This window comes from Phyllostomus hastatus, unplaced genomic scaffold, assembly GCF_019186645.2.
Source record: "Phyllostomus hastatus isolate PE091 unplaced genomic scaffold, TTU_PhHast_1.1 phas_contig_58, whole genome shotgun sequence".
NCBI lineage: Eukaryota > Metazoa > Chordata > Mammalia > Chiroptera > Phyllostomidae > Phyllostomus > Phyllostomus hastatus.
Window position 1 is genome coordinate 22,174,934 of NW_025333916.1, and position 27,406 is coordinate 22,202,339.

The window sequence follows — 27,406 nt, forward strand, 5'->3', positions numbered from 1 at the left end:
TCTAGCCTCTGCCCCTTGCTTATCTACAAACTCCCACACCAAGAATGAGAAACCTGGCACCTACTATCCATATCCACTTATCTGGTTGTTCATTTCCTGTACTCACTGACAGTGGATCAGAATTGTTAACCTGTACCCCATGGGAAACAACTTCATTGCCTAGATGACGGTTTCTTTTGCCTTGATTCTTACAGACCTCACTCCTTTCCCCAGGTACTGAGGTCTGCATCCCCCCTCCCCCTACAGTAAGGTATTTCACACCTTTTTAGTGGTTAGATTTTTTGGTCACATTCTGCATTTCATCATAGGATCCTCCAACTTCTTAATCTTTTTTATTTGTACACATGAACCTTTCCTGTGTCCATATGTTCTATGAGTTTCGACAAATGCTGGGTTCATGTACCCAGCATTGCAGTACCGTAAAGAACACTTTCACAGACCTGAACCAACACCCCCAATGACAGGACACACAGGGAAGACACAGAAGCCCACTGAAAGAGCTCCCATTGCTAAAGCTAGAGCATACTGAGAAGCAATTAAAGTAGTCCTAGACTATTACCCAAAGTATAAAATAAATACCCATGAATCCACATTGGCATAAATAACTGAATAGAAATAAGTGGGAGGATACAAGTCTCCCATATAGAAAAATTTCAAATAGCTTCTGTAGCTCATTTCACCCTCAAAGAAGTATATGGATAACTTCCCGCTCATGAAGTCTGAGGCACACCATCACTTCCTCCCGAAGAGCACAGTAGTATGGAAAGAGCAGTGGGAAAGAGCAATTTCACCCATTTCAGAGGAGCCTGACAACCCTACCTGTGCCAGGTAATTGAGGGCATCATGAACAGTGATAAGTATATACCGCCGATATGATGTGATGAACATGGCACTTGACCTCTGTGGTCTGTGGACTTCCTCTTAGAAACCGTAACCCTGATTTAATGACAGAAAAATACCATTTGAGAGACATTCTACAGAATACCTCAGCAGGACTCCAAAAGCTGTCAAGGTCATCAAAAACAAGACAAGTTCGAGAAACTCTCACAGCCAAGAGAAGCCTAAGGAAACACAACAACTGAAGGTAATGCAGTGTCCTGGGACAGAAAGGGAAATTAGATAAAAGCTTTCAAAAGTCTAAATGTAGACTTTATTCAACAATAACGTATCAATGCTGGTTTATTGCCAACAAATGCAGCATAGTAATATATGATGTTAATAGCAGGAGAAACTGGGGAAGTGGAGAAATGGGCAAATGGGGACTTTTTGTGTTATTTTTATGACTTTCCTGTAAATCCAAAACTGTTCTAAAAAATAAAGCTTAAAAATTTTAAAGTATGGAACAAAAACCACAGAATCTATGTTGCTTACATGTTTGGAATTCATGTTAAAAGAATGTTTGCATCACTTAGAAGCACAGAATTTGAGTCAAAAGAGAAAATTCCATTTCCTTTTGCATGTCTTTATTAAGTAAAGTTATCATGTAACTCTGAGGGAACTAATTAGACATTAAAAATTATATGCAGAAAATAGTTTTCATTTTTTGGAAACAAATAGTGTCTCTTCGGGCTTAATAGCTCCCAAGAGTTAACCCCAAGGAGAAGCTCCCATGTGGCACCCGTGGGCAGATGAGTGGACCCCAGCTAGGTGAGCAGAAATGCTCTCAGCAGACAAATCTCAAGAAACTGGATGATGTCCAGCTAGCTCACTTGAAGTTCTCCTGTCACATTCTAGATACCTTTAACTTCACCCTTAATCTAATCTTTTGTTTGTGATTTTAAATATTATGAAGAAACAGCAGATTATTTGCTATTGGATCTCCTATTTGACCTGGAATTGCATCCCTTCTCTGTATTTTAGCTACACATATTCTTCATCAGAATCTCATTTAGAGAAAAAATTCTGTTGACTTTCTTGCCTATGCCTGAAGTAAGGGGCTGTGTTTCATAAAAATGCCTTCTAAATTAGCCATTCTAAAAGTTAAAGCAAATTGTCCCAATAAATTGTTAGAGCTTGTACTGCCCGGCACAAAAGCTATAGCCAGAATCTTAATTGCCCTCAGCCCCTTCCAGGGGATTAACCACTGATACTCAGCATGAAGGAGGCCCAGACGCACATAAACACACTCACACTGCAGTCAGGCCCACAGCCCGGGATTCCTCATGACATTCCCAGGCGGTGCTTTCATGACATGTCTGCACACACAGGTTTTCTGAAATGTTGCAACACCAGAAGAAGGGACACAGCTCCTGAGTGGAATTTTAACTTTCCATATAAAAATTTCATAAATGCTATTTCCAGAATATAGTTCATACTTTTCATTTGTTTCATAATTAGTTGTCATTTCCTAAAACGTTATAGCTGTTTGAAATTTATAAGCTAATCGTTTGATTTAAACATCAGCATAGAATCTTTAGAAATGGAACCTGTGGAGTTAACTTATTCACTAAGCTTCTTTATTTGGAGTTGAAGATATTATTTTGGAGAATAAAAAATTTAGAAATCAGAGAAAAACCTGCCATCTCCCCCTACCTCAATTACAGTTTAGACATTAAGGTGGACAGTGAGATGAAAAAGGCAACTTGCATTATACTGCAGGTACCAATGCCAAAAGCATCAGGCATCGCCACAAAGCCCTTATAACGTTAGTGTAGACCCAACTTCCCTCATCCCAACTGGCGCACCTCAAAGTCCATCATCTCATTAAGGTTCAAGTAGTTAGGAAAGTTTTTCAATGACTTTTCCTCAAAGTTTTCACATTTCCTACAGATCTACAATGATTTCAATGGTGATAATCATTAAAAGCTTTCAAACTTAATACAAATTGGCTTCCATTAATTGCTCTTATAATCTAAATTCCAAAAATATAGAAAACCCAGTAAGTCGGGAGTGATTTCAGAAGAGCAAAGTTCCCTTAAGTTAATGAACTTTGTCCTTGGTTGTCAACCTGGGCCGCACCTGAGAATCACATGGAGCCTTTAGAGCTCTTGAAGTGCAGGCTACACTCCAGACCAATTAAATTAGACTTCTTTAGGGGTGGGTCCAGTCTCCAGTATCATTATGGCTCCACAGTAACTCCACTGAAATTAAAACTTGAAGAGTTTAGAACCACAGGATAACTGGGTGCTTAGATTAGCAACTCTTAACCCACTTTCATTTGGCTTTTTGTTCTTTAAACCTTAGTGAGCAAACATTAAGTAGGACATTAGACCCACCACTGTTTCCTGGACTTGGAAATTATAATTTAAGACAGGATTTTTTTTCAATCAGGAAAAAGGCAGTATGATGACTGCACACTTCCAGTAAGACTTTAGTTTCTTCATGTTCCCTAGTCTATAGTATACAGTAACCTAAAAATTCCCAAAATTCTTTCTTCTAATTTATGGGATAAAAGTCTGCCCATAAATACTCCAACTGTCTAATTTAATTTAAAAAAATGCTTTACTTGCATTTCACAAGGGGAATTTTATCCAAACAATGAAGGCACCAATATAAAAGGCAGGACATTCGTGATAAGAGAACAAAATTGTGCTTGTAATACTCAATAGAATTCCAGTAAGTCAGGAATTTCTTCTACCAAACACAGTTTTTAAAATTTCAACAACTGCAATAAAATTTCACTGAAGTTAACAAAAGGAATAAAATTTGAGTCAATTTTAAAGGATAACTTTGCATTTCCGTTGGTCTTCTTGGGATATTTTTCCACCCCAGACGCTTGACTTCTTTCTTTCCTTCTTCCTTTCATTCTTCCCTTCCTTCTTCCTTCCTTCCTCTCTTTCCTTTAGCTTTTTATTTGTATTTATTCCATTAGTTTTCATTGAACTTATTGGAATGACACTGGTTCACAAACCCACAGCGGTTTCACGTGTACAACTCAACAAAACATCACCTGCACCCTGCCTCATGTGCCCATCACCCCAAGCAAAGTTTCTTCTGGTCCCCATGCCCCCCCACTTGCCCACCTCCACCTACGCCCACCTTTCCCCCTGGCTATCACCACACTGTTGTTTGTGTGTCATATATATGGGTTGTTGTTGTTGTTTTGCTTAATCTCTTCCTCTTCTTTAACCCAATCATCTAAACCCCTCCCTTCTGACAGCTGTCAGTCTGTTCCATGTATCCATGCCTCTGTTTCTATTTTGTTCATCCAATTTATTTTGTTCAGTAGATACTACATCTAAGTGAGATCATTTGGTATTTTTCTTTCTCTGACTGGTTTATTAACTTGGCATAATAATCTCCAGGTCCATCCATGCTGTCATGAAAGGTAAGATTTCCTTCTTTCTTAACAACTGAGTAATATTCCATTGTGTAAGTGTATCACAGCTTTTTTATACACTCATCAGCTGATGGGCACTTGGGCCCAGCCCCTTGATTTCAAAACCAAGTCACTGGTAAGCTTTGGCTTGTGTTAAAGAAATGACCACTCCTTCCTGCTCCACCCAAAAAATGAAAAAAAAAGGGGGAATCCACAGACACTTCTGTAGCTTGGGACATAGAGAGACATCTGCCAAAAATGAGGCTTTAAAACTTGTTTTTCAGAAGGGTAGGAGCTTTGCCAAGGTTCCCTCTCCCTTTTTGACTTTATTTTTTTCATGTTTCATCCAACATCCTTGAGATCTCAACATAGACACATGTGTTATCAAATAATAGCCAATAGAGGGCCAGCTCCTAGATCTTAAGATTCCACACTTAAGATCTTGTTGGGCGCCATAGCAAAACTTTTCACAAACAACTTAAAAATACTGTTGTATAAGCTTTTATAGCTTAATAGCATTAATTCCATTTCAAAACTTTTAGTTAACATAAGAGAGGAAAGAGTAACCTAATTAGGACTACTGACTGCACTTCTCCACCCAGCTCACCACTGAAATCCATGGGCCTGGAGCTCCCCAGATAGATCCATAAATGGACATGTGGGAGAGAGTTTGTACTACATCCAACATTCTGTTCTAGAGAGGCTGTTCCTTTGCATCTTCCAGCCATTTCCTTCCAGCTTCCCTTTGCTGAAGTTTTCCTAAGCTTCCCGTGTGGGCCCTTTGTTTCTCCTTCTTGGTCTAGAGTTACGGAAGGTCTGTGTCACGTAGGGTGAGCAATCTGAAGTACCTCACTTCCTATTGTTTGTTTCTGTCTGTTTCTGCTTTCTTCTCTTCCCATTGGTCTGGACGCAGTTCGAGGTATCAAGTGAGGTTTCCTTCCACATCCCGCTTTGGTTAATCTGTCTCCCTTGTGCCCATCCTCCCAGTGCCAGCACCAGGCTTTCTCTGAGAGGCTTTCTTTTTCTCATATCTCGTAACAGTAACAAACAACAATAGCAATGAAGTGACCCAAAGTGTTAAAGAATAACTGGGTTCAAGCCTCAGCATGTACTAGTAACCAAGCCACTCCATAAAATCAAGTAATATGTATTATTTCAAAAAGGGAGTGGTTCTGGCCCATAAATATTAAATATACTTCTTGGAAGACTCTATGACATTTTCCCTTTCTTCTTAGAAAAGTAATTTGTATTTTTAATAGAAACATATACAAAGTCATTTTAAGCTACCTTCTGAAATGGATCATACTTATGGTATATAGTGTTTAATGGATAAAGCAGGACACAAAATTCTATTGTTTACATGATCACAACTATGGAAACAATAGATGCATAGGATAAAACACTGGTAAGAAATATACCAAATTTTAATAGTAGCTTTTTTTGGTCAGGGAGGGGGGAATTATAGGGATATTTTTTCTTTTTTTTCTTACTTGTTCTAAAACTTCTGATTTTTCTACTATGAGCATTTATTACTTCTATAATTTAAAAAAGTTAATTTTTAGCCCTGGCTGGCATAGCTCAGTGGATTGAGTGTGGGCTGCGAACCAAAGTGTCACAGGTTCGATTCCCAGTCAGGGTACATACCTGGGTTGCAGGCCCTGACCCCCAGCAACGGCACATTGATGTTTCTCTCTCTCTCTATCTCCCTCCCTTCCCTCTCTAAAAAATAAATAAATAAAATCTTTAAAATTTTAAAAATAAAAAAGTTAATTTTCCCCCCACAAAGCTATTTAGTAAGGTATTACGTTTAAAAATCTTCTCTGGCCTTTGTGCCAAGCCCACTGTCTACCAGCCAAACCCAGGAGAGCAGACACAGCACTGCCTCATGCCCAGAGCTTCAGGGTACCTACCCAAGCAAAAAGGATGACGCTAACCAGTGCGATAACCACCCCCCTAGCATCTCCCTACCACCTTTCCATCCTGCCCCCATGAGGAAAGTTAAAGCATGCGCACATGCCTTGGCCAGTAGCTCAGTTGGTTAGATTGTCATCCCAATACACCAGAGTCTCGGGTTCAATTTCCAGTCAGGGCACCAGGGCACATAGCAGAATCAACCAATGAATGCATCAAGGAGTAGAACAACAAATCGATGCTCCTCTCTCTTCTTTTCCCCTCCCCCCTTTCTCTTTTCCCCTGTCTCTAAAATCAATCAATAAATTAAAAATTTGAAAAAAAATATGCTCACACAGTTCTTGCTTTAATAAGTCCATTTCACATCCTTTTTCCTCCGTTCAAAGAGTAACACAATATACAGTTTTAGCCAAGTAAGTTTCAAATAATCTTTAGTCCAATGCAGCCATGGTTGATACATTATTACAAGAAACTCAGCCTCAGTACGAGTGTCACTAAATCTGGCTGCCACACACAACCTCACTCACGCTCTTGAACATCACCTGACGAGAGAGCAAGGGTCACCTTCCTGGAGCTTCGGTGATTCACCTGAGATACCAGCACTCTTGTTTCACAGTCCTCGGCATGCACTTAGCTTTTAACTGGGTATCCTAATTTCTAACCAGGCACATGGTTTTATTTTTTCAGATTCAACTTTTTAAAAGTAGAGTTTGCAAGAGAACAACAAATCAAGCCACTCACAGCTTTGCTGATCCGGTGATTGTTTAGGAATCTTGGTTTGCACTCGGGATTCCAACAGGGCAGCCGAAGTGCGGCCATCCCACTGCATTCCCACGGGCATCCACTCGTTCCGGCCAGGGGTTCACTTCCCTGTTCCCAGGCACAGCCTTTGCTGCTGCCCACTGCTGAGCTTCTGTTTTCACATGGTATTCTGTCCCCTCTGCTTCCATACTTCTATTGGGGGCTACATGGACCCTGTGCCAAATGGGCTCTTCCTTCCTTCTTAATTTCTGTCCTGCTCCACCTCACCTCCCTTCTCTCTTTCCACTTCCTCCAAATGCTTCGTCCTCTCCTCCCATGCTAGCTGCCGAGAATGTGAAGGAATCATACACTGAGGAGTCCCATTCTTCACTGTGACAGCAACAGAATCATATCCCAGCCCTTCAACTGATATTTGCCCTTTGAGCAAAACACCAGGCCCTTATGGCCTCCACAGAGAGTGGGGCCATAACTGCTGACTCACCATAAATGTACTGTAACCCCACTATCACTACCCAGTGCGGTGGCTGGGGGGACTGGCTTGGATGAGCTTACTAAATGTTATCCACCTGAGACATTATCCCTCCAACCAACATTTCTGGTATATAAACTAATGGCCAGTATGATTCTTGATGCTTTGATGGGTTAACAAAAGCAATATAAAGTTAACTTTCAGTGCAAGAAATGAAATGAAATTTAAAAGTCAATTCCTCAGTCACGCTAGTCACACATCACACATTCTATAAACATATGTGGCTGTTGGAGACCATATTGATGAGGACAGATATAGAACATGTTCACCATCACAGAGTCCTACTGGAACGGCACTGGTGCAGTTTCTGAGATCACGCCAAACCCACACCACGCCATTTTGAACAATACCAGTCAGTGAACACATATACCTTGGACCCCATGTATCAGCCTGTCCCTAGACACTGAGCAGAATACAAGCACTTATAGAATAGCAAAACAGTTGGGAAATAAATGGCCTCATGGAAAAGCCATTTTCAGCTGCAGACTCCAGCTCATCACCTGACTATTGCTCCCTGCCTGTTGCCCCTTTCTCTGTCTCAGAAGTTTCTTTTAAAATCGATGATCATTTTCTTTGCATAAGGTCAAGTGACTTTCGTTAGTCCAAAACAAGTTCAAGTTAACAAAAAAGCAAATGTTGGCACAAGGAACCATCATTCACAGCCCTTTCATAAACCCCTGGATTAACATCATTCACAGTTGTCCCTCTCAAATCCTTCATTACAGCATGGTGATGTTACTGACAAAACACTTGGATTAGCTCAGGCTACTCCGATATCCTTAACATGTGTCTTCTTTACCCAGCAAGCACACCAGTTTGGGAATGACGTGAGTTTTTAAAGCCTAAAATTAAAATAATCCTGGCATTGCATAGTTTTAACACCCAACACTCCTCCCCCACCAGTAATTCGTCTTGGTAAAACATTCTTCAGAGCTAACATTCCTGGGAGCATGACACAATTTACAGATGAGGCATCCTCTACACGTGAGCAAGGGCCATGATCCTAGCTTTGGTGGCTGCGATACTCATCCACACGCAGATGTTGGCTTTCATTTCCCCTTCCCCTTCCCCCTCCGAAAGTCCATTTTTCCTCTTACCTCATACAGTAGAAACACTAAAGGTGTACGTATTACTGCGTATGATCTCAGTTTCTGTTCCAATTTCAGTGGCACCTCACGCAAGGAGCCCCAGCAAATCACTGCTGGCTTGTGGCCAAGCTACCAGCAGCACAGCCAACCACCCCTGAGAGCGCTTCCTCCTCGCCCAGCTTCACCCTCCACGAGTTCCCAGCTGTTGGAACTGCTCTGTCGAGTGCCTGCCAGAGTGTCCATAACACGCCACTGGCCTCCAGGGAGCACCCTGACCGCTAGGCTCTGCGGGCCCACCCACTGCTGTTCCTTAACACACCCTGGGCATTGTTTTGGTTTTCCCGGATTTCACATCAGCCGGAGCACTTCGCTGCCACTGCCACTGCCACTGCCACCACCTCACCCTCTGCAGCTGCTCAGACTGCTTTGCCCTTGCGCTTTCCAGGTATGTGAACTGCCTCAGCTTTGATGAGCCTGCAGAAACCAACTAGGAGAGTCTGTGCTTCCCTGCTTTCCACTTTGCCCGGAGGCCTTCATGGACCCTCCAGGTACCCAGCTGAACTCAAACCTGACCGCTCCACCAGTCTCTAACTCAAAAGAGGAGTCTCAGGCCCAAATTAGCCGAAGAACTAGAAAGTGTCTGGGGAAGAGATTTGGGGAGGTGTCCTCAGGCAGTTGTGAACGAGAATGCACGTGAGCAGACGAGAATCTCCAGGCCTGTGGGGAGAACTACCTTCACCTCGCCAAGGGGGCACCGGGCTCCTCTGAAGGACACTCCCAGCACAGCCATGCCCCAGGACACGCATCTGGCCTCTTCCTGAGTCCAGGGCATAAGATCCTAGAGGCTCAGCTCCAAAGGGGTCCCACTGGGTATCAAAATGAGGTAGCAGTAGGCTTGGGGATTCCCGGGCCAGATAGAAAAAAGGTATGAGTCCCCGTTCCACCGCCCACTCTCCACCGGTGGAGTTGCTTCACCTGATGCTACAGTGCCCACCTCACAGGAATAATGAAGTAGCATACGACCAGCCCCAGGTCCAGCCCCAGCTGAGAGCTGGCTCGGGGTAACTTTGCTCAGGAAATGCTTTCATTGCCTTGCTTCAATTGTTTTGCTTTTTAGATTATAAATGGAGATTCAACCCCTGGTCATAGTATTATAAGTGATGCAGCAAAGAAAATTTATCAGAGTGAGTTTTAAGAAATACACAAGGCTCCCAGGAAGAAAGACTTTCTTTCTACAATATGTTTCCTTCTCGTCCTCTGTATTCCCGGGACTGTGGTACACCCGTGACTACAAAGGGAAGCAACGGTTTAGAACCTACCCGACTCTAGGCTGTCCTGGTCTTCACGTTCATCCCGCTGAGCCAGGCTTTTCACACACTGGGAAAGATAAAGTCAGGTTGTAGGGTTTGTTTTTTTTAAATTACTATGTGCCCCCTTTATGTTTTGTTATTTTTGTAAACTAGAAAAACAACCTCAGAGAACATCAGTAAAGACACGTTACATGTATCACCATACACGAACAGGAAACTAGGCTTGTCCTTAATTGACATTGTTTAAAGCCTAACAACAAGAGAAGCCCGTGTCCCAAGCTGAGGCCTGACTGCAAGCTACCCATGGGCTATTTCATTCTCAGAGGATCTCTCCCAGGCTTACTCGAACAATCCCATTATTGGCAAGCAGCTGTGGTTATCAATCCCGGAGTACAAATTTGCTTTGCAAAATGTGTTAAGTCATCTTGCATCTAAAATTTCAACCTAGAAAGATAGCTATGTATGGGCATATACAATAGAGAGAGAAAATTCAATGAGGAAAACTCAATTTCAAGTTATTTTGAATGTGACTTGGGGCACATCTTTGGGGTTTTTTGGTTTAAACATTTTTTTTTATCACCACTAGATCTTCACTTCCATTCATCTCTGGTGAGAAGTACAGAGAAGAAGTGGGGAGGAGGGCAGGGAACCATTACCTTTCCATCCTCCTGTTCAGGTGATGATCTGCTGGACACCGAATTCTTCATCTCTGCAAAAGGAATAATTTTCATCAGGATCTGCTGATAGAAGCTTTTGTTTTAAAAGGGAGAAAAAAAGAGAAAGTAGATGATGCCTATAAATGAATGTCCCAGGAGCCATCTGCATGGAGCTGGGTTTTTAGCTTAAGATTCTTAAAAATCCGCTCTCCTCAGAGCACAGCATCTCATAACCTTACTGCCCACCCTCTGGTGTTGTTATTCATGTGGACGGAGATGTAAACAGGCCCGGGAGCTCTCACAGGAAATCCTGAGGGGAAAAATGATCGTTAAGTAAATAATGCCCTTGATTCAGGAGGAAGGCTGCTCACCAACGGAAGGCTCTTCAACATAGCACAGATTCTACAGACGTGACTGGTACCCACCTGAGGAAATCCCGCACATCTATTCCTCAAATACCAAAGACCCCCCGTTCCCAAAGCGCGTCACCCATTCTGGGGGAAGTCTGGCCTTCCCTCGGGCACGGGTGAAAGTCAGGGAACTCGGCGCAGCCTTTCGACTCTGACTCGGGCGGCGGCAGGCTCAGCGCTGACAAGCTGCAGGCATGCCGGGTGCCCGCACTCTGAATCAAGTCTTTCCTGGAAATATCAGGGGCCAGGATGTTCTGGGATGTACAGGAAGGTTCACTTAAGGGGTATTTTTCTCTGTGCCTTGACTGATTGGTTCTCTTCCCAAACACTCAGTTGCCAGTAAACAAGAGCCACTGTTGTTAAATAACCACCAATGGCGAGCTTGGGCCCAGGGAAATCAAAGGGTTAGACACAGGCCTAGCAAGGGCAGACAGCTAAGAATCTGGGCCCTGAATCTGTGTTAACATGCAGCACTGTGGGCCAAAAGGCTCTGCGCCAGGCCCTCATGCACCCATGGCCCTGCTTGAAGCTGATTCTGGGGAAACCACACTTGTTTTCCCAGCAGGTACATCAACTACAAGTTCCTTACTTCGCTTTGCCACAGCTGTTAGTCACCTGAGGCCTCAAACCTCTGAGTGGATTTTTCAAGCTCTTCTCACGACCTGGCCACAATGTCAGGAGTTCTCACCCATGTTTCTGCTTAGAAGAGGTACACGTGATTCATTTATACCTTAAGGCAAGGATGGAGCAGGGAAGTCAACTTCCTCACGGGAATGCTGTTTTTAAAAAACTACATAACAAAAACTTTGAGTTTGCCTGTATCAAACAAGTCATAAGATAATACACTCCACAATAGTGTACCGATATTGAATTTATACTAGCTCTACAAGGAAAAATGAAAAAGGAATAGCTTCAATGTTGTGTGGTCATGTCAACTGACCTTAACAGGGGATAGGACAAAGCAGTGACTGAGGAACAGCCGCGGCAGCTTTTGTTCCCAGCATCCCCGCCTACCTTTCAATGCACACCCCATGCAAGGCCTCCAGGTGGCAGCAGAGTAACATCTGCAGGCTAGCATAATCGGCAATGTGCCACTTGGGCCAACTTGACCCTTCAAAAGCCTGCTGTCTAAGCGCCTAAGTCCAAAGCTTTTTGCCCCACTGCACAGATGCAGGTAATGTGAAGCACCTACTATGTGTATCATAGTATATTAACATAGTAGGGGTTTTATTAAAAATTGGGTAAGTGGGAAAGATACCGCCAACATGTTAAAAAAGAAGGGGAAGGTCACCAGAACCAAAGTTTCAACAGAAACATCTGCACAGACATCAAGTCACATGCATTTTCATTCTGTCCATCATAGACTATTCCTTTAAAGCCATTTCAGACCTGATGCTCTTGAATTACGATTCTGTTTCTAAAGAATTCTCTACCCACATTAGGGGTTCAGAAAAACAGTACACAGTGGAGTCGAGAGGGCTGAGGAAGAAGGCTGCACTGTGGCACCCCGGCCTGCCGTGACAACAGAGAAGGTGCGCACCCCCGGCAGTGCGCTCTCACTCCAGCTTCCTGCCCCTCCCGGAGAGCTCGTCTTTGTACATGGCCAGCCTATGGTTTCCCGTCTCGTCTAATGTAATTTTGTTGCATTTTCATTCAAACTATATTAAAATAGACAAGTCTTCGTAAAATTTGTACTCCATCATTTAAAAGATTAACTTACAAAGTTATAAAACCTTTATCCTAAAATCATCAAGATATTTGTGACAGTGTGTAAACACAGGAAAATAATGTATCTTTAATTGGTCTAGGTTTATACGGAACTACATCTTAGAGCTTTCAAAGAATTTGGCACTCATTCTACTGGGGTTTAATTAAATTGCTCCAGGAGAGTTTCCGCTAAATTACTACGATCCTTTTACACTCACCCACTGTACCACCAACTGCACAGTGGAGTCACACCACTCATTGCTATAGCAACCTGCAGTAGACAATGCTATCAGTAACTCCAGGCTATTCTGTTTTAAAGACCTATTAATCTCACCTTCAAGGCCCACCCAGAAGTAAGGATTACCCCCTCTAAATCAGACTTATCAACTTCATAAACATACTTCTTATTGCCAAACTACAATATAATGGAACAAGAAATACTCTGTAATAATCATGTTTACCAGAGACACTGCAGCAGAGAACAGAGTTTTCAAAACAGGGTTAAGTAGTTGTGAGATTAATTTCGGTGTCTTAAGAAACAGATTAGCCTAATAGATCTCAACTCTGTGCACAAACCTGTCTTCTGAAAAATGGGGCCACAGAGGCTAGCCTCAAGCAAAAAAAAAAAAAAAGCTGACATTGAAAATATAGTGTGCAGTATTCTCCTTTAACTACCATTTGCTGTGCCATCTAACTCCACCTCCAGGAAGGAGGCAAGAAGAATCATGACCAGCACCAGCCAGACAGCTACTGCCATTTCATCCCTACCCTCAGGTTCAGCTGTCCATGGTCAAGTGCACCACTGGGTTAGACTTGCAGCATCAGAAATACAACAGGAAACAAGAGCCACGCTCTCGGCTTGCTCCACCCACTCCACACATGCCCAGAGAAACCCTGAGGGTAGTTCATAGTCTTTGGAATCCTTTTTGCCCAACAGACTGTGAGTTCTAGAAAAGCTAGGTTCAAATCTATTTTGGTTCAACACCTGTATCCCCAGTGCCAAGCAGAGTGCCTAGCCCATTACAGGTACTGAATAAATGCTTCTCTCCTCCACCTGGATCTGATGGCCCCAAACAGCTAAAGAAATGTGGTAGATCATTAGGCGAGCTGGGGGGAAGCCAGGGAAGGGAAAGTTGAATGACTACTTCAAACACTGCCAATACCAGCACTGTTATCACAGCTTCTGCACTGCCAGATGGATCAGACGGATGAACGCCTTTCCCCTTGCTTCTTCCCACCCCTCCGCCTCTGTGAGACCAGATCCACCCTTGCTTTCCCGTTGCGCAATGGCACTTCGCTTGTAATGACTTCACTCACATGTATCACTTTATTGTTTCAGCCTAGCGTGCACATCTGATTCACAGCTGCCAGAAGATCAATATGGTGAAGGAAACAAATTTGAGAAACTACCACTCTTAAAAGGCTACCACAACACGCTGACCTTCTGTTTCAGGTTCCCAAATGATATTTTCCCCTAAAAGTGGGATACTAGCAAGAATAAATATGCACTGGGGGACACAATGAGTCACTCCCCTACAGAGACATCGGCGTGAGCCCTGTGGGTCCACAAGCCCCAACGTTGCATCTGGCTCCACAGGCTGACCCAGGCCCCAGGAGGCTGCAGCACCAGCAGCCCGGGAGGGCGTGTCCAGGTGAGCAAAGAAACCCTTGTGCTCCGGCAACTCGAACAAATGTTCCTTTACAACACAACTTTCGCATCTGTACTCTGCCTTCTTTCAGAGAGGATTTAAGATATCTTTTTCGGAAATACTGCTTTTTAAAAAAATTATTTGTGACATGTTTGAGCCAAAAACGTAATTATTTAAGAAAATTTGAAAAAGACTATGAAAAAGTAATCAACAAAACCACTGTTAATGTTCTAGTATATACTCCTTCCTCCCCATACATATATTTTTGTCAGAGGTTTATTGAGGTATAATTCAATACCATAGTATTCACCCACTTAAAGTGCATGATTCAATGATTTTTAATATACTTGAAGTTGTGCAATCATCACGACAATCAATTCTGGAACATTTTTATCACCTCCACTTGAAATCTCACTCCCATCAGCACCCACTCCTCAGCCACCCCCACGCTCACCCCAATTCTAGGCAACCAATAGTCTATGTTCTATCTGAAAGGATTTGCTATTCTGCATATTTTATATAAATGGAATCACATAATATGCGGTCCTTTGTAACTGGTCTCTTTCACATAACATAATGTTTTCAAGGTTCATTCATGTTGATATGTATCAGCATTTCATTCTTCATTGCCAAACACTGTTCTGCTTTATGTGTACACCACATTGTACATGTCCGTTCCTCAGCTGATGGGCATTTGGGTTGTTTCCACTTTTTGGCAGTTATGAATAATGCTTCTATGAACACTGACATATAAGTTTTTATGGGGATGTTTGTTTTCATTTGTCTTGAGCATGTATCTAGGACTGTAATTAAAGAATTTATTCATGGAGAAAAAAAAGATACCCCCGGCCCCAAAATTTGGTTGCAATCAAGCAGAAGCTCTAAATCGTTATATTCTAAACTGAGATCAGAACACAATCTTTTTAATTTACTCAATTCCTTAAATAAAACGAGGCAAGTCATCTTTCAAAGAAAAACAAGATTCAATTTTGCCTTGGGAACACTTTTATGTCCCTAAGACTTGACACTTAGATCCTACTTATATTCATGAAAAAAATCCTTTGCTACATTTTCAACTAAAGCTTATTTCAATTATATTAGACTCCTTAGCTGATATGCTTACTTAATGCTTGTCCCTCCCCCTGAGCCTGCACACCTGATGCAGCCGGAACAAAGCACCCACAGCAGATGTGAACAGAAACTGCTGTATCTAGGTGAGCTCTGAGGAATCTCCTCAGATTCTTTCCAAATCAAACTATGATTGTTTTAATTCTGTGATAAATTGGGGGGGACAAGAAGGAGAATTTTTCTTTTTTGTGTGTGAGGAAATACTAGTATCATTATAGTAACATACAAAATGAGCATCAGATCAGCTTGACATCCTATTTTTGTCCTTGATGAAACTTTTTTTTTCTGTGGACAGGAGGAGAAAGTGGGTTGGCAAAGTCATTCTCTGGAGAAAGTGCAGAGAAGGCTGAGCTGCTTTGTACAATGGAAAAAGGAATCACACATCACTTCCCACAGCTGAGTATGATTCATAATTATCTTGAAATTGTCAAAATTCCTGGCTCTTCAGTGAGTGACACCGATAGAGTCCTCGGATGGACATTCCATACTAGGGTTAAGATAAGGGCTGAGCACCCCATGGAGCAATCCCCCTGCAGGACAGCTGTTCTTCCTACCGCTGTTCTTCCTAACGCTGTTCTACGTCCCCACTACCTCAGGTCCCAGCCATCCTGGTGTGAAGCACCTACATCTTGATAAGACCTCCCAACCATATTTAACAGTTCTTAAAAGGCATTGAGCTAGAGTATTTAATGAAAAATTCTGGAAAGGAAATTTTGCACAGAAAAAAAAGCCCTCTTGTTTTCCCAATAATTTCTAACAGGAGATTAAATAAAGTACACGATGCAACTTCCTCTTCACATTCCACTCACTCAGAGCACACAGAAAAGTGATGCAGCCCCATCTAAAGAATATCACCTTGTCACTGCAACACAAAGAGCTGTGTCCTGCTGTCCTAACCCATACGTAATCACCACTAAGTCCACACTGGCCACCTGATGTAGCTTGCACTCACAATGACCGAGAGTTGACCAGTTGTCAGACACTAATCAAGGTGCTCTACCCTTATTTTCTCATTTAAGCATTACTATGAAGGAAGTATTACATGACAGTGCTGCTCCACCATTCTCCATAAAAGAAAACATAGCCACATCACTAGTATGGTGCTCAGAAACCAGTGTGTGGCAGAGCTCAGGTTTTAGCAGTCTGCTTGTTGCTGGTGTGTGTCACCAAGACATGTCTGTGCCTGTGGGTCACAAATCTCCCATCATAGGAACTTTAGGAGACAGGCCAGCCATGTGGCAGAGAGCTCATTTCATGGCAACAATTTTAATGTTGCACTTTTCTGTCACACAAATGCTGGAGAGATCCCTAGGTCAGCAGCACAAAGACTAGCTAGGTAAATATTCTGTTACATAAGGGTGGTGAGTATTCTAGAGTAGAGTGAGTTCCGACTGCCTGGGCAAGCTGTGTCACCTCAGGCAAGTTATGTGGCCTCTCAGTGCAGCTACTTCCTCATGCATACAATGGGGAAAATTGATTCCTGACTCCCACAAATATCCCTCCCCACGACCACTGGAATGCACACTCCACAAACTACAAACTTTGCTCAGCTCAAAGCTGAAGCCCCCACATGGAGAGCAGTGCCTGGCAATCAACAAATGCTTGAGTGAAATTAAGTGACAGTCACTTAAACTCCTTGAAATCAGGGTATTTTCTCTTTGTCTTTTCGGTTGCTGCTATTTCACCAGCACCTAGACCAGTGTCTGGCACACAGTGGGCACTCAGTAAAAGTTTATTGAATGAATAAGTAAGGGAGCCTACAGGATTCCCATCTGTATGCCCACATTGTATCTTGCATTTGGATCCACGGCCTCTCCCACCTTCCACAAGGATCGTGGGGAGGAAACCCCTCTGGGCCTGCATGTGGCTGCTGGCTCAGCCCTAAAGGAAATGGCTTTCCCCTCTCCCTTTTGTGATGGCAACTCATGTTCCAATCACAGCTCCATTTTCCTTGTAATGAAAATGTGGAAGATAATCAATGGGAGGAAACTAATGCAGTAGGAAGCCTGTGACACGGAAGTTAAGGCATGTGCATAGTGGTCAATGGTGTTGCAATGGTTCTCCTTGTTTTATGGCCCCACGAACTCCAAGCAGACCACAGCTTCCCAAAGAACACACACGAAAGTATGAGGCAAGGCAGGGGTGATCTGGAAATTCGAGAGGACTACGAGTCGGCCCCTGCTTCTGGCCCAGCGTGAGCATCACTGTACTATTGGATGGAGAGAACCCAGGTGACCGTGGAAAAGGAGGAAAAAGGTCTGCAAAGGACAGGATCCGTAAAAATGAGGAAGAGCAGTATTTCTAAAGTACCTTCCACAGACCACTTCCATGAGATGCTGAGAACTGTGAAAAAGAGATCCTTAGGTTTCTGGACTGCAAGACTTACTAGAAGCTACAAAACATTAAATGTATTCTCTGTCTCCAACACGGGGGTTTCGTATGCAGCCTTTTCTACTTCTCTGGCCAAAGAGCCCTTATTTCTCAGAATGTCTTCCAAGATTGGTGTTCTGTATAGTGCTCGTTGGAAATCCTGGAGTAGGATAATAAGGCACAAAATAAGGACAAAAAAAAGCAAGGACAAAATATGTTGGGGGATTAACAAATAGTAGTAATTAGTTTATTCATCTCAGCATGTTAAAAGTGAGATGACTTTGGGCCATTTAACTCATTTGTTATAACTTCCCATCATTCTGGAAGTACAGGTACAATCATAAAATTCCAGAAACGTAATTGGTTCATAGACAATAATTAAACCATTTATCGCACTAACAAGAACAGCACAGTAAATTTCTGACTGAAGTTGTTATAGTTTTTAATCAATGGCAGCCACTGCCACAAGCTTAGATCGAGCATCCCTCTCTGTCCGCGCTGCAGGAGGAGCAGGGAAACATGAGCTACTAAGAATCTTTTAGTAGATGTCAAAGGGAAAACTTGCTTTTGGAGTTTAAAGGAGGAGAAAAGCAAGCTCTCACCCTCAGAATGTTTTGTTCTTCCAGTCCAGTCAACTCCAGGGTTATGAATGGACGAAGACTAATACGGTATTTTCACTTCAGTTGATTACTGCCCTCTGCTGGGATGTGCACGCAGTTTCTAATGTCCAACAAACATTCAAATAAAAGCATTTTGTCTAGCAGATCTATAAAGTACACACATTATTTGGAGTTAGAGGACTTGAGTTTCTGTCCAAATTATTTTGCTTATTGGTTGAGGGACTTCGGTCCAACTAGCAGCCAGGTGCATTAACCTGACTGTCCCCTAGGCCCGTCAAACTCAACTGTCTGAAACCGGGTACAGTTTTTCATGATCCTGCTTCCCGTGAGGCCTGTCCCACCCAGGGACACACCAGGAATCGCCTCTTCGCCCACCTGACACACCGCACCTTCGGGACAGAACCATCCGTCCCCACCTCCCCAAACTGGTCACACTGCTGTGATGCAGACCCCTTCCGCATTACTCTCAGCAGCTCCCGGCCCCTCCAATCCCTTCCCCCCACTCTCACAGTGACCCTCCTGGAATAATAATGTGGCCTTATTTACTTGGAGCAGCTCCCCGGAGCTGTCAGTTGGGTTCCAGTTTCAGCTTGTCAGCTTGTTTTCCTGCCCCGATCTCAAACTGTCAGCCCTGTATGGGCAGAAGCTTAGACTTTAAGTATATATTTAGATTTCACTTTGTTCTAAATTAGTTTGAAGGTGTATTACAGGGGAATAAAAAGATACAAGACATTAAGTAAAAATCAGAAGTTGATTTAAAAAATAAACAAAGGAAAAGCACAGGTAAAGGGTTATGAAATAAAGGCAATGCAAAAATGCATTCAGCAGCACCCTACACATTTGCAGTTGGCTGGCCAGAAATTCAGCTCCAACTTTTTATCAGCCGACTAGAAGCAAGAAACCTGATCAGTTCTAGTTACAAGCAGTACAGCAAGCCAAGTGCTCAGAAGATGCTAGCATTCCTCACATGAGACCAGAAGAGGTTTTCCCTTCAGGTCTTCAAAGGAAAGTGTGAAGCTGTCCACCACCTCCTTGGGCAAGCAGGGCAAGCTGCAGCTCCCTCAATGCAGCCAGCACGTCGCTCAGGAGAAAACAGTGGGGGCGTTCCCACAGGGGCCCAAGTGCGTGTGGCTTGGGTGGAAAGCTCAGCTGGTCACTTCACCCAGGACCGTGTGCAATGTGTGTGTGTCGGGGTGGGGGGGGGCCCTGCTCAGACTTCCAACAACTCGCCACAAATCTTCCTTCTCCAGGATGACTTTTTAACAAACACAGGGACAAAGAGTTTAAGATTATACTACCTGTGGCTAATTGCAAGAAGAGTCAAAGGTATGAACCAGCTATCCACAATTGGTGGCTGAGGGACAAAGATCCAGTCCTATTGTTTCTCCCAACCCCAGCGTCCAGCCTGGTGGCTCTCAACCCATCGGACTCTTGTCCCTTCACATTAACAGACCATGCGTGATGCCCCCCCACACTCTCCTGGATTTGCAGAGATAAGGTACCCTACTTCCAAATATGTATAACCCCGTCCTCACACATACTTTCAAAAATAAAAACAATACTCTGATGTATAAAGCAAAAGGAAACTGACAAAAGATAATATGTATTTCAATATATAAAACCTTTGTCAAACTACCCTAGAAGACATAATGATGTCAGGTTCCTGGAACTACTGTGTTTTATTAAATAAAAACAAACAAAAATCAGAATCCATTCCCTACAACGACTACAGGACCCTTCGAGGACAGGAGTGAGAATGCTCCCTAGGACCAAACTTGTGTTTATTACAAGGACCCGCTAACAGATCAGACTTAACTGCATCTGTAAAGGGGAAAGGACCTGAATGGAAGTAGACAGTGCACGCCCAGATAATCTGCTGAGCTGGGAAAACTGAGAAAGCACTGCGTCCCGACAAATGAGCTGGCTGATATGTGCAAGTGCAGCAGCATCATGGCTCCATGTGTGACGACGTGGGAGAGAATGGTGACAATGTGTCACAAAAATTATGCCTCCTGTCAGGACTCCCACCTCCAGCGGATTTGTATCTTCAGGCTCTGACGCTCCCTCGGGACTGTGAACCACTGTGCGGGACCCTGCAGAACAACCCACACCCGCCCCTCTCCTCTGCAGGCCAGGGGTGTCCCCCGCAACCCTTGCAACGGCAAAAGCACCCTCACCACCTCCACCTTCTTGAGGACCCACCAGGCCAGCACAGAGTAGGGGCTCCACAATGGTGAAACAAACTGAAGAGTGAGCGAGTGATGAAGGACTGGATGGGATGGAGAAACTGAACTTGAAACTGAGGGAATAATCTGTGTCAGGAGAGTGCCCTGGAGATCAGGAGCCAGGGAGGACCAGGCCCAGGGCCTGGCCAACAGCTCTCAGAGAATGCTAATCAAAAACACAGAAAGAGCCAAACACAGAATATTTCATCTGACGCTGCCAGAGGACCCATGCAGTGTCCCCAACCCCGGTCTTGCCTCTGATCCCCTTTGTTCCGGCTCTGCTGCACCCATGCACTTCAACCCCAGTGCACTCCTGAGTCTTGTGCACTTTCGGGGTTCCCTCAGTGGAAAGGGGGCATGCATACCTTCTTTGGGCTCTGCCTCACTGGAGGGCATATCTGGTCTTTCCTCTGGCCTTGTTTCTTGCTCTTCAAGAGTCTAAGGAAGCAAGAAAAAAAAATCACTGAATACCATTTGAGGCTTCAAATATGCAACAAAGAGATGAAAACCACATTCGAGGACCTCAGAGCTGGGACAGGCCAGAAGGATGGCCCGGGGAAGTTGGGATAGTAGGCAGCACCCCAGGAAGACGGTGAGAGACGTTGGGGGAACCTGAAGGCAAGAGCCAAAACTGTCCCTGGAAATAATCCTCTGCTGCACGGGGACCCCAACCCCCTGTTAGAAACTGAAGGTCACCTGAGCTCTCTGCCTCCTGTCTCCTCCACCCTGCTCGCCCCCGGCCCCCTCCACACCCCCACCCCACACACACACACTGTCTTCCAGGAAACCAGCCCCTGGTGCCAAAAAGGTTGGGGACCACTGCCAGCTGCTCTACTGCTTCCACAGCTTACAGCAAGGTTCTCAGGAACGAGATACATGAACCAAAGGTGGAGACAGAGAAGAGAAAATCTTAAAACCAGAAAGAAGAGCCACTGTTTTATGCATCTGTGCACCTAGACCAACCCCCACCCACACCCCAAGACACAGGGATCTCGGGGGCCCAGGCAGTGGGGTAGGACCGCCATCACCCGAGGGCCCCGGAGGAGCACGGGCCTCGGGCTGCACACTGACACACGCAGGTGCAGGCTGTCCCTGGCTGCGGCTGAGTGTGTGAGCCTTGGAGAGAAGCTGCCCTCTTTGGAACCCTCGGCGTGTTTTCTTTTCAAATGGATTTCCCACAGCCAGTGAGAATGTGAAGAAAAGCAGAATTATGTGCTAATGAGTCAAATGGTAAAACAGCCCGAGACGACATCAGCACATGTTCCAGACTGCACACATGGGCGACCCTGGGCGGCAGCCCTGCAGCTGACGGAGACGCCTGAATCCCCCGGGCGTGTGACTAAGCTCAGTGTACTGAGAACTGAATTCTCAGCATTCTGATTAACACTACGCTGCTACAGGGAGAGAACTGAGACATGACTCAAAGACACAGCTAAGGTTTGGCCAGTTTGGATAGGTAGCACCAACCTGTCACCGTTTAACATTTAATAATCATTACAAATTATCAGTCCACCAGTGGCAGCTACCACAGAATGTTATAACATGAATCCTTTACACCTTTGAACAAGCATGACTCCGAACAGGGTCACCCAAACAGCTCCTGGATGTGCTAAAGCAAACTTAGGTTTCTGCAGCATGGTTTCACTGCTGTTCTGGAAGGCTGCAGATAGTTGGGCAATGCCCAGACCCTGAGGCTGACGATTCCTCGTAACACTGAGGATATGCTGTGGTCCACTGGCCATGAATTAGTTCCTCAGGCCAAGTCAGATAACAAAACAGGCTTTTAGACATCAAAGGTTTAATAAAGCGGGAATACTGCATTACAACATAAAATCTGATATTTTTTACTCCAAATGGTAAAGCTTTAGTGTGGAGAACCTATATATCACCACCTACTTACATTTAAAATAACATCTAACCAAGTAAGAATTTAAATTCGGTAACACCATCAAAACGTTTTGTCAAGCAGGTAAGAACTGATGCCTTTGGACATCCTGAAGAATCTCAGCCAGGGTCCCTCTCGGTGCCCCCACCCCCCGCAGCCGCACGACCTGGGCTGGAAAGAAACAGGGACGTGCCAGCACCGGGAACTCAGGGCCATTCCATCTCGACTGCCTCTTCTGTTGATGTTTTACCATGAACACATTCTCTCAGTGTTTTCTGTGAAATGAAAATCTCCACCAAGTAACTGGAAAGCAATTTCTATTGGGTCTTTGTTATTGTAAGTCTACTACAAAAGATTATTGATGCATCTACATTTACTCCTTCTAAATCTTCCCCAAGGGGAGCAGTGTTTTCCTGAATGTGTTATGAGAAATCACTAATCCAAGCTAAGAAGTTGGAGGATTGGATGGTGGAAAGTTCAATAATTTTTGCTATACCCAGAGCTCGCTCCGTGCTCCTGAGGAGCTTCGTCACCGGGTGCTGTGCTGCGGTCTGGGAGCCCCTTCTGAGGACACACAGGTTGTGGAGGAGCTCTGCCAGGACCGGCCGGCGTGGAGCAGAGTGCGCCCTGAGCGATGCTGCCCCCCAGGCCAAGCCTCTGCCCAGCCGGAATAGCTGCACCTGGGGGCCTGGGTGAGAAGCCACAGGGGTGGCTGAAGGCTCAGTATCTTTTTGTTTTTGCTTGTTTTTTTTTCCCCAAAAAGCAAACCAGATGTTTGCTTTTAGAGAGAGAAGAGACAAAGAGAAATACCAATGCAAGAAAGAAGCATCAATTTGTTGCCTCCACACACATCTGGACCTGAGATTGTAGGCGCCCAGACCAGGCAGGACCTGTGGCCCGGGTGTGTGCCCTGACCTGGAATCGAACCCTCAGTCTTTCTGTTACTGGACGATGCTCCAGTCACTGAACCACACTGGCCAGGGGAGTCTTTGTATCTTTAAATGACAAGTATCCTTCAGCAAAACAAGGAAACATCATATGCCAGAAAATTATACACTAATTTCCCAAAAACCCAACAAAAGGAAGCAGCAGTTCATACTCTGAAGAACATGTTTCAATTCTAGTTGTTTAAATAAAACCCTATATGGAATAAGCCAACAATAATCTTCATTTTATATACGGTGTTTGGGGCTACATCTTTAATACTAAGAAGCAAACATTTTACACAAACTGTGATAAATAACAATACCAGTTTCCCAACTGCATGCTCCGTGGGGTCCACACTGCCGTGGAACCCGCGCCTTACTAACAGCTGTACTGGAGGATCTGGTGAGCGAACCCACTGCACCCTGAGGGCTCTCAACGAGGCTGACTCAGCCCTTCTACTCAAAATAACATTTTGCTTAGTAATAGTTAAAAGATGTAAATATTCTTTACATTCTTCTAGATTCCATAGAAAACAAAAATGATGATGATGAACCCTTTTAAACCCTGAGATAGGCATGCTATGACAGCACTCAACGCCGGCCTCTGGGCCCCGGAGGGAGGTGGGGAAACTTCTGCAAGAAGGAAGAGGTCTCAAGGGACCAGGCCCCGTTCAAGAAGAATCTGTTCGCTGGGACACATGCTTAACTACCCCTGAGCTGTAAGAAACCCACACATAGATGTTAGACACGTAAAGCAACCCTACATGCAACTGCTCTAGGTAAGAATTACTATGTCATCAGTAAGTTAATAGCAAATATCCAATGTTAGAACTTTAAAACCTAACACTGGCAAGGCTGACTCATAAAAGGTAAAAGAAGCAAGCATATTACATAAATGACTATTTTCTACTATCAAAACATTACATAATAATCCTCATTCTACGATGTGACACAGTTTCCAATTCTGTAGCCCCCAAGCTTCTATCACAAAAACACTGTCCCCCAAACAAGGACAGCACTGCCTACACTCCCCAGGCATGTGCTCTCGTGTGCTAGAATAACAGGGTACAAACCTTGATGAGAAAGGCTCTATCCCAAAAGTACTTCCTGAAGAGTTTAATATCTGCCTCCAACAAATGCTCGGCCGTGTGGTTAAGCGTCAGGGTCAGCGTTTCCGGCGAGTGAATGAACTGCAGGACGGCATCTCTGCTGAGCTGCACCCGCGAGAAGCCTGGGGAGCGTCTGCCCTGGAAACTGAACCATCACAAATCAAAACCCATGCGCAGCTTTGGAAACACGGGCCCCCAAATCCCAGGACCCTCCTTGCCCCTGATGATCCTGCTGGCAGAACAATCCTCAGAAGCCACCTTCTGACAATAAGATCATGTAAACAGATTCTAATAAAGCCATCTTTCTTTTTCCACCCGGAGAAGACAGCAACCGAAAAGCCATTCACACAATTATGTATGTTAGATTTATATAAATAATAAAATAGCACTGACTTCTAAATCTAGTAGTTTACCTCAATATTTCGTTCTTTCAATCTGAAAAGACGCCTCTCCCTTTAATGGGGCCACATTAGCAGGCAGCCACCAGTTTATTAGGTGATTACAGTGGAAAACAGACACAATCTCAAGGGAACGTGGCAAGGTTTGGATGTTACAAACAAGGGAGATATTCAAAACACACTGGCTGGCTACTGCAAATCGTTTTCTCATGCAAATTAAAACCTGTGTAAATTTGACTGTGCTGTATTCTTGAATGCACTCATAAACAAAGGAGCAATATTCCCAAACTCAATTCTTGAATATCAGCTTATTCAAGCTGTTCTGCTTATTTTCTGTTCTGTTTTGGCTGACAGCAATCACACATTTATTAGCTACATGGAGGCTTCGTGGCTAATATCACAGTGTTCTGGAGGGCGTAGAAGGTCACGCAGTAAACACAGGGGAGAAGCCTCGGGAGGGGAACGTGAGTGGCTCTCAGCTGACAGCCCGCCTCAGCATGTGTCACGTCCCACCAGCTTGCTCCCAGGGTCCTTGCCGACCAGAACTAGCGCCCTGCCTCTCTCCTCTTCAGCCAAGACCTCGTTTTGTTCATGAACACTGCTTTACAAAAACACAGTGCACTTCCAATCAAATAAACGTTATCTCTGTCACATGAAGTGACCAAAAGGGATCTTCTTCATCAGGGGCACTTACACTCTACGATTTCGGGCATCTTCCTAAGCTCTTGACACTAATTATTGGCAGGGACTCCAGAATCTTCCAGGAAACAACATCTTATTCCAATGAGAAGCCCCTGAGGCAAATGAACTAACTCTAAGCCTGAGCAATCCAATCGTTGCTATTAATTGAGAAAAGCTCTCAATTTTGCTTACAGTCTACTGCTAATCCCATCCATAAATGGATTTATTAGATGTGCAAACTTTTGAAACACATAAGATCCCCTGGTCTTGTACCAAGCAGAAAGAATAAAGGCACCACGGATGAAGAAGTCAGCTTCCCAGGACCTCAGTGTAACGATGACTAGGTCGAAGGAAGTAGTCCTGCCTTCCCCTTTCAGCCAGGAGAGTGGGGCCACGTCACAGCAAAACGAAAGGGGGGCAATTCCCTGTGGACGGGCTCTTTCCGTGGTTGGTGACCAAATGAGGGAGGAAAAAACCAGAAAGCTTTGACTTCTACTCCAATGTCCACTTATGTATCATACAACCAGAAATTAATTACATTGAGTTCCATGAGCCAAACAAGAAAAACCAGCTCACTAATACTACAATAATTCTAATAACATCTAATATTGATGTAGCATTTTGTGATTTTTAATGTGCTCTCCCATTTATCTGGGGCTTTTACCACATGGTAAGTGAGGAAAATTACCATATATGAACCCCCTTTTATAACTTGAGTGACAGAGCTAAAACCATTCTAGTAACAAACAGTATGTTCATTTTTCTTTAAAAGTGTGGATATCATCATCGACATGGGTAACTTAATAGTTGACAACTTATTTCTTTTAAATTATTTCCCTAGATCCTGATAACCATCCATTGGCTTTCTAGTATTTTTAGGGTGTGTCTGTTATTCATTGATTCAATAGTGAATATTAGTTTATGTTCTTTCAATAAATATTAAGTGCTGAGCACTGCAGTGGGTAAAACAGAAATACTTTTAGCCCTCAGGTGATTTAGGAGGGAGACAAATATGAATTAGATAATCATTATATACATAAAATTCTAAATTATGATTAATATAGTGAATAATTTTAATCACTTTAATCACAATTACTATTGTGAATTAATAATCATAAAAGACCATAACACAAAAGGTCCCTCTGAAGAAGTGACATTTAGGCTGAAGCCTGAAAGATAAGTAGGGGTTGGGGGTGGGGGGTATTAGTAATTACAGCTCCCTATAAAGACTTTTGAGATTTTAACTCCTTCTCCCACATGAAGTATTAACACCAAATATATCTTAATATCTGTGTGTGTACTATACATATATGCACACACATAAATATATGCACATATATGCATATGCATACACACATATATATCTGTACTTTATCCATGAGTACTAATGGTAAAACATAAACCAATATTACCTTGTGGTTTGGTTATTTTGATTTTTCCATCATGTTTGGCAGACTTTATAAAAACAGATTAAGAGAGAAACTACCAAGTAGCCAAACTCACTTTGTGATGTCTTCAACCAGCTTGGAGTGTCCACCATTTAAAGCGAGGTCCACTGGCGTGGCGCCCTCTTCATTGGGCAAAGCCAAGGCCTGAACTCCCCCCGGGAGACACACGAGGAACTGGGAGAGCTTCGGCAGGCCCCATCTCACAGCCAGGTGTAGGAGAGACTCTCTGTGGAGAGGCACTGAAATGAAGACAAACACAGATGAGTCCCTCTGTTTACAAACTTTGTCTCATACATTTTATCAGAGACCATGTCTTAGACACAATAAGGATGCCAG

At 43.9% G+C, this 27,406-nt stretch overlaps 1 protein-coding gene across 1 annotated transcript in view; it reads right to left on the minus strand.

Moving 5' to 3' along the window:
- Window positions 1–27,406, minus strand: part of ARHGEF28 (Rho guanine nucleotide exchange factor 28) — a 279,388-nt gene that overhangs the window by 124,021 nt on the left and 127,961 nt on the right. Inside the window, exons 5-9 of the mRNA XM_045847808.1 lie at window positions 27,126–27,309; window positions 24,508–24,688; window positions 20,989–21,061; window positions 10,515–10,567; window positions 9,868–9,925 (exon numbers count right to left, since the gene is read on the minus strand). Of these exons, the coding sequence (XP_045703764.1) occupies window positions 9,868–9,925; window positions 10,515–10,567; window positions 20,989–21,061; window positions 24,508–24,688; window positions 27,126–27,309 (549 nt within the window). The remainder of the gene's footprint in view (window positions 1–9,867; window positions 9,926–10,514; window positions 10,568–20,988; window positions 21,062–24,507; window positions 24,689–27,125; window positions 27,310–27,406) is intronic.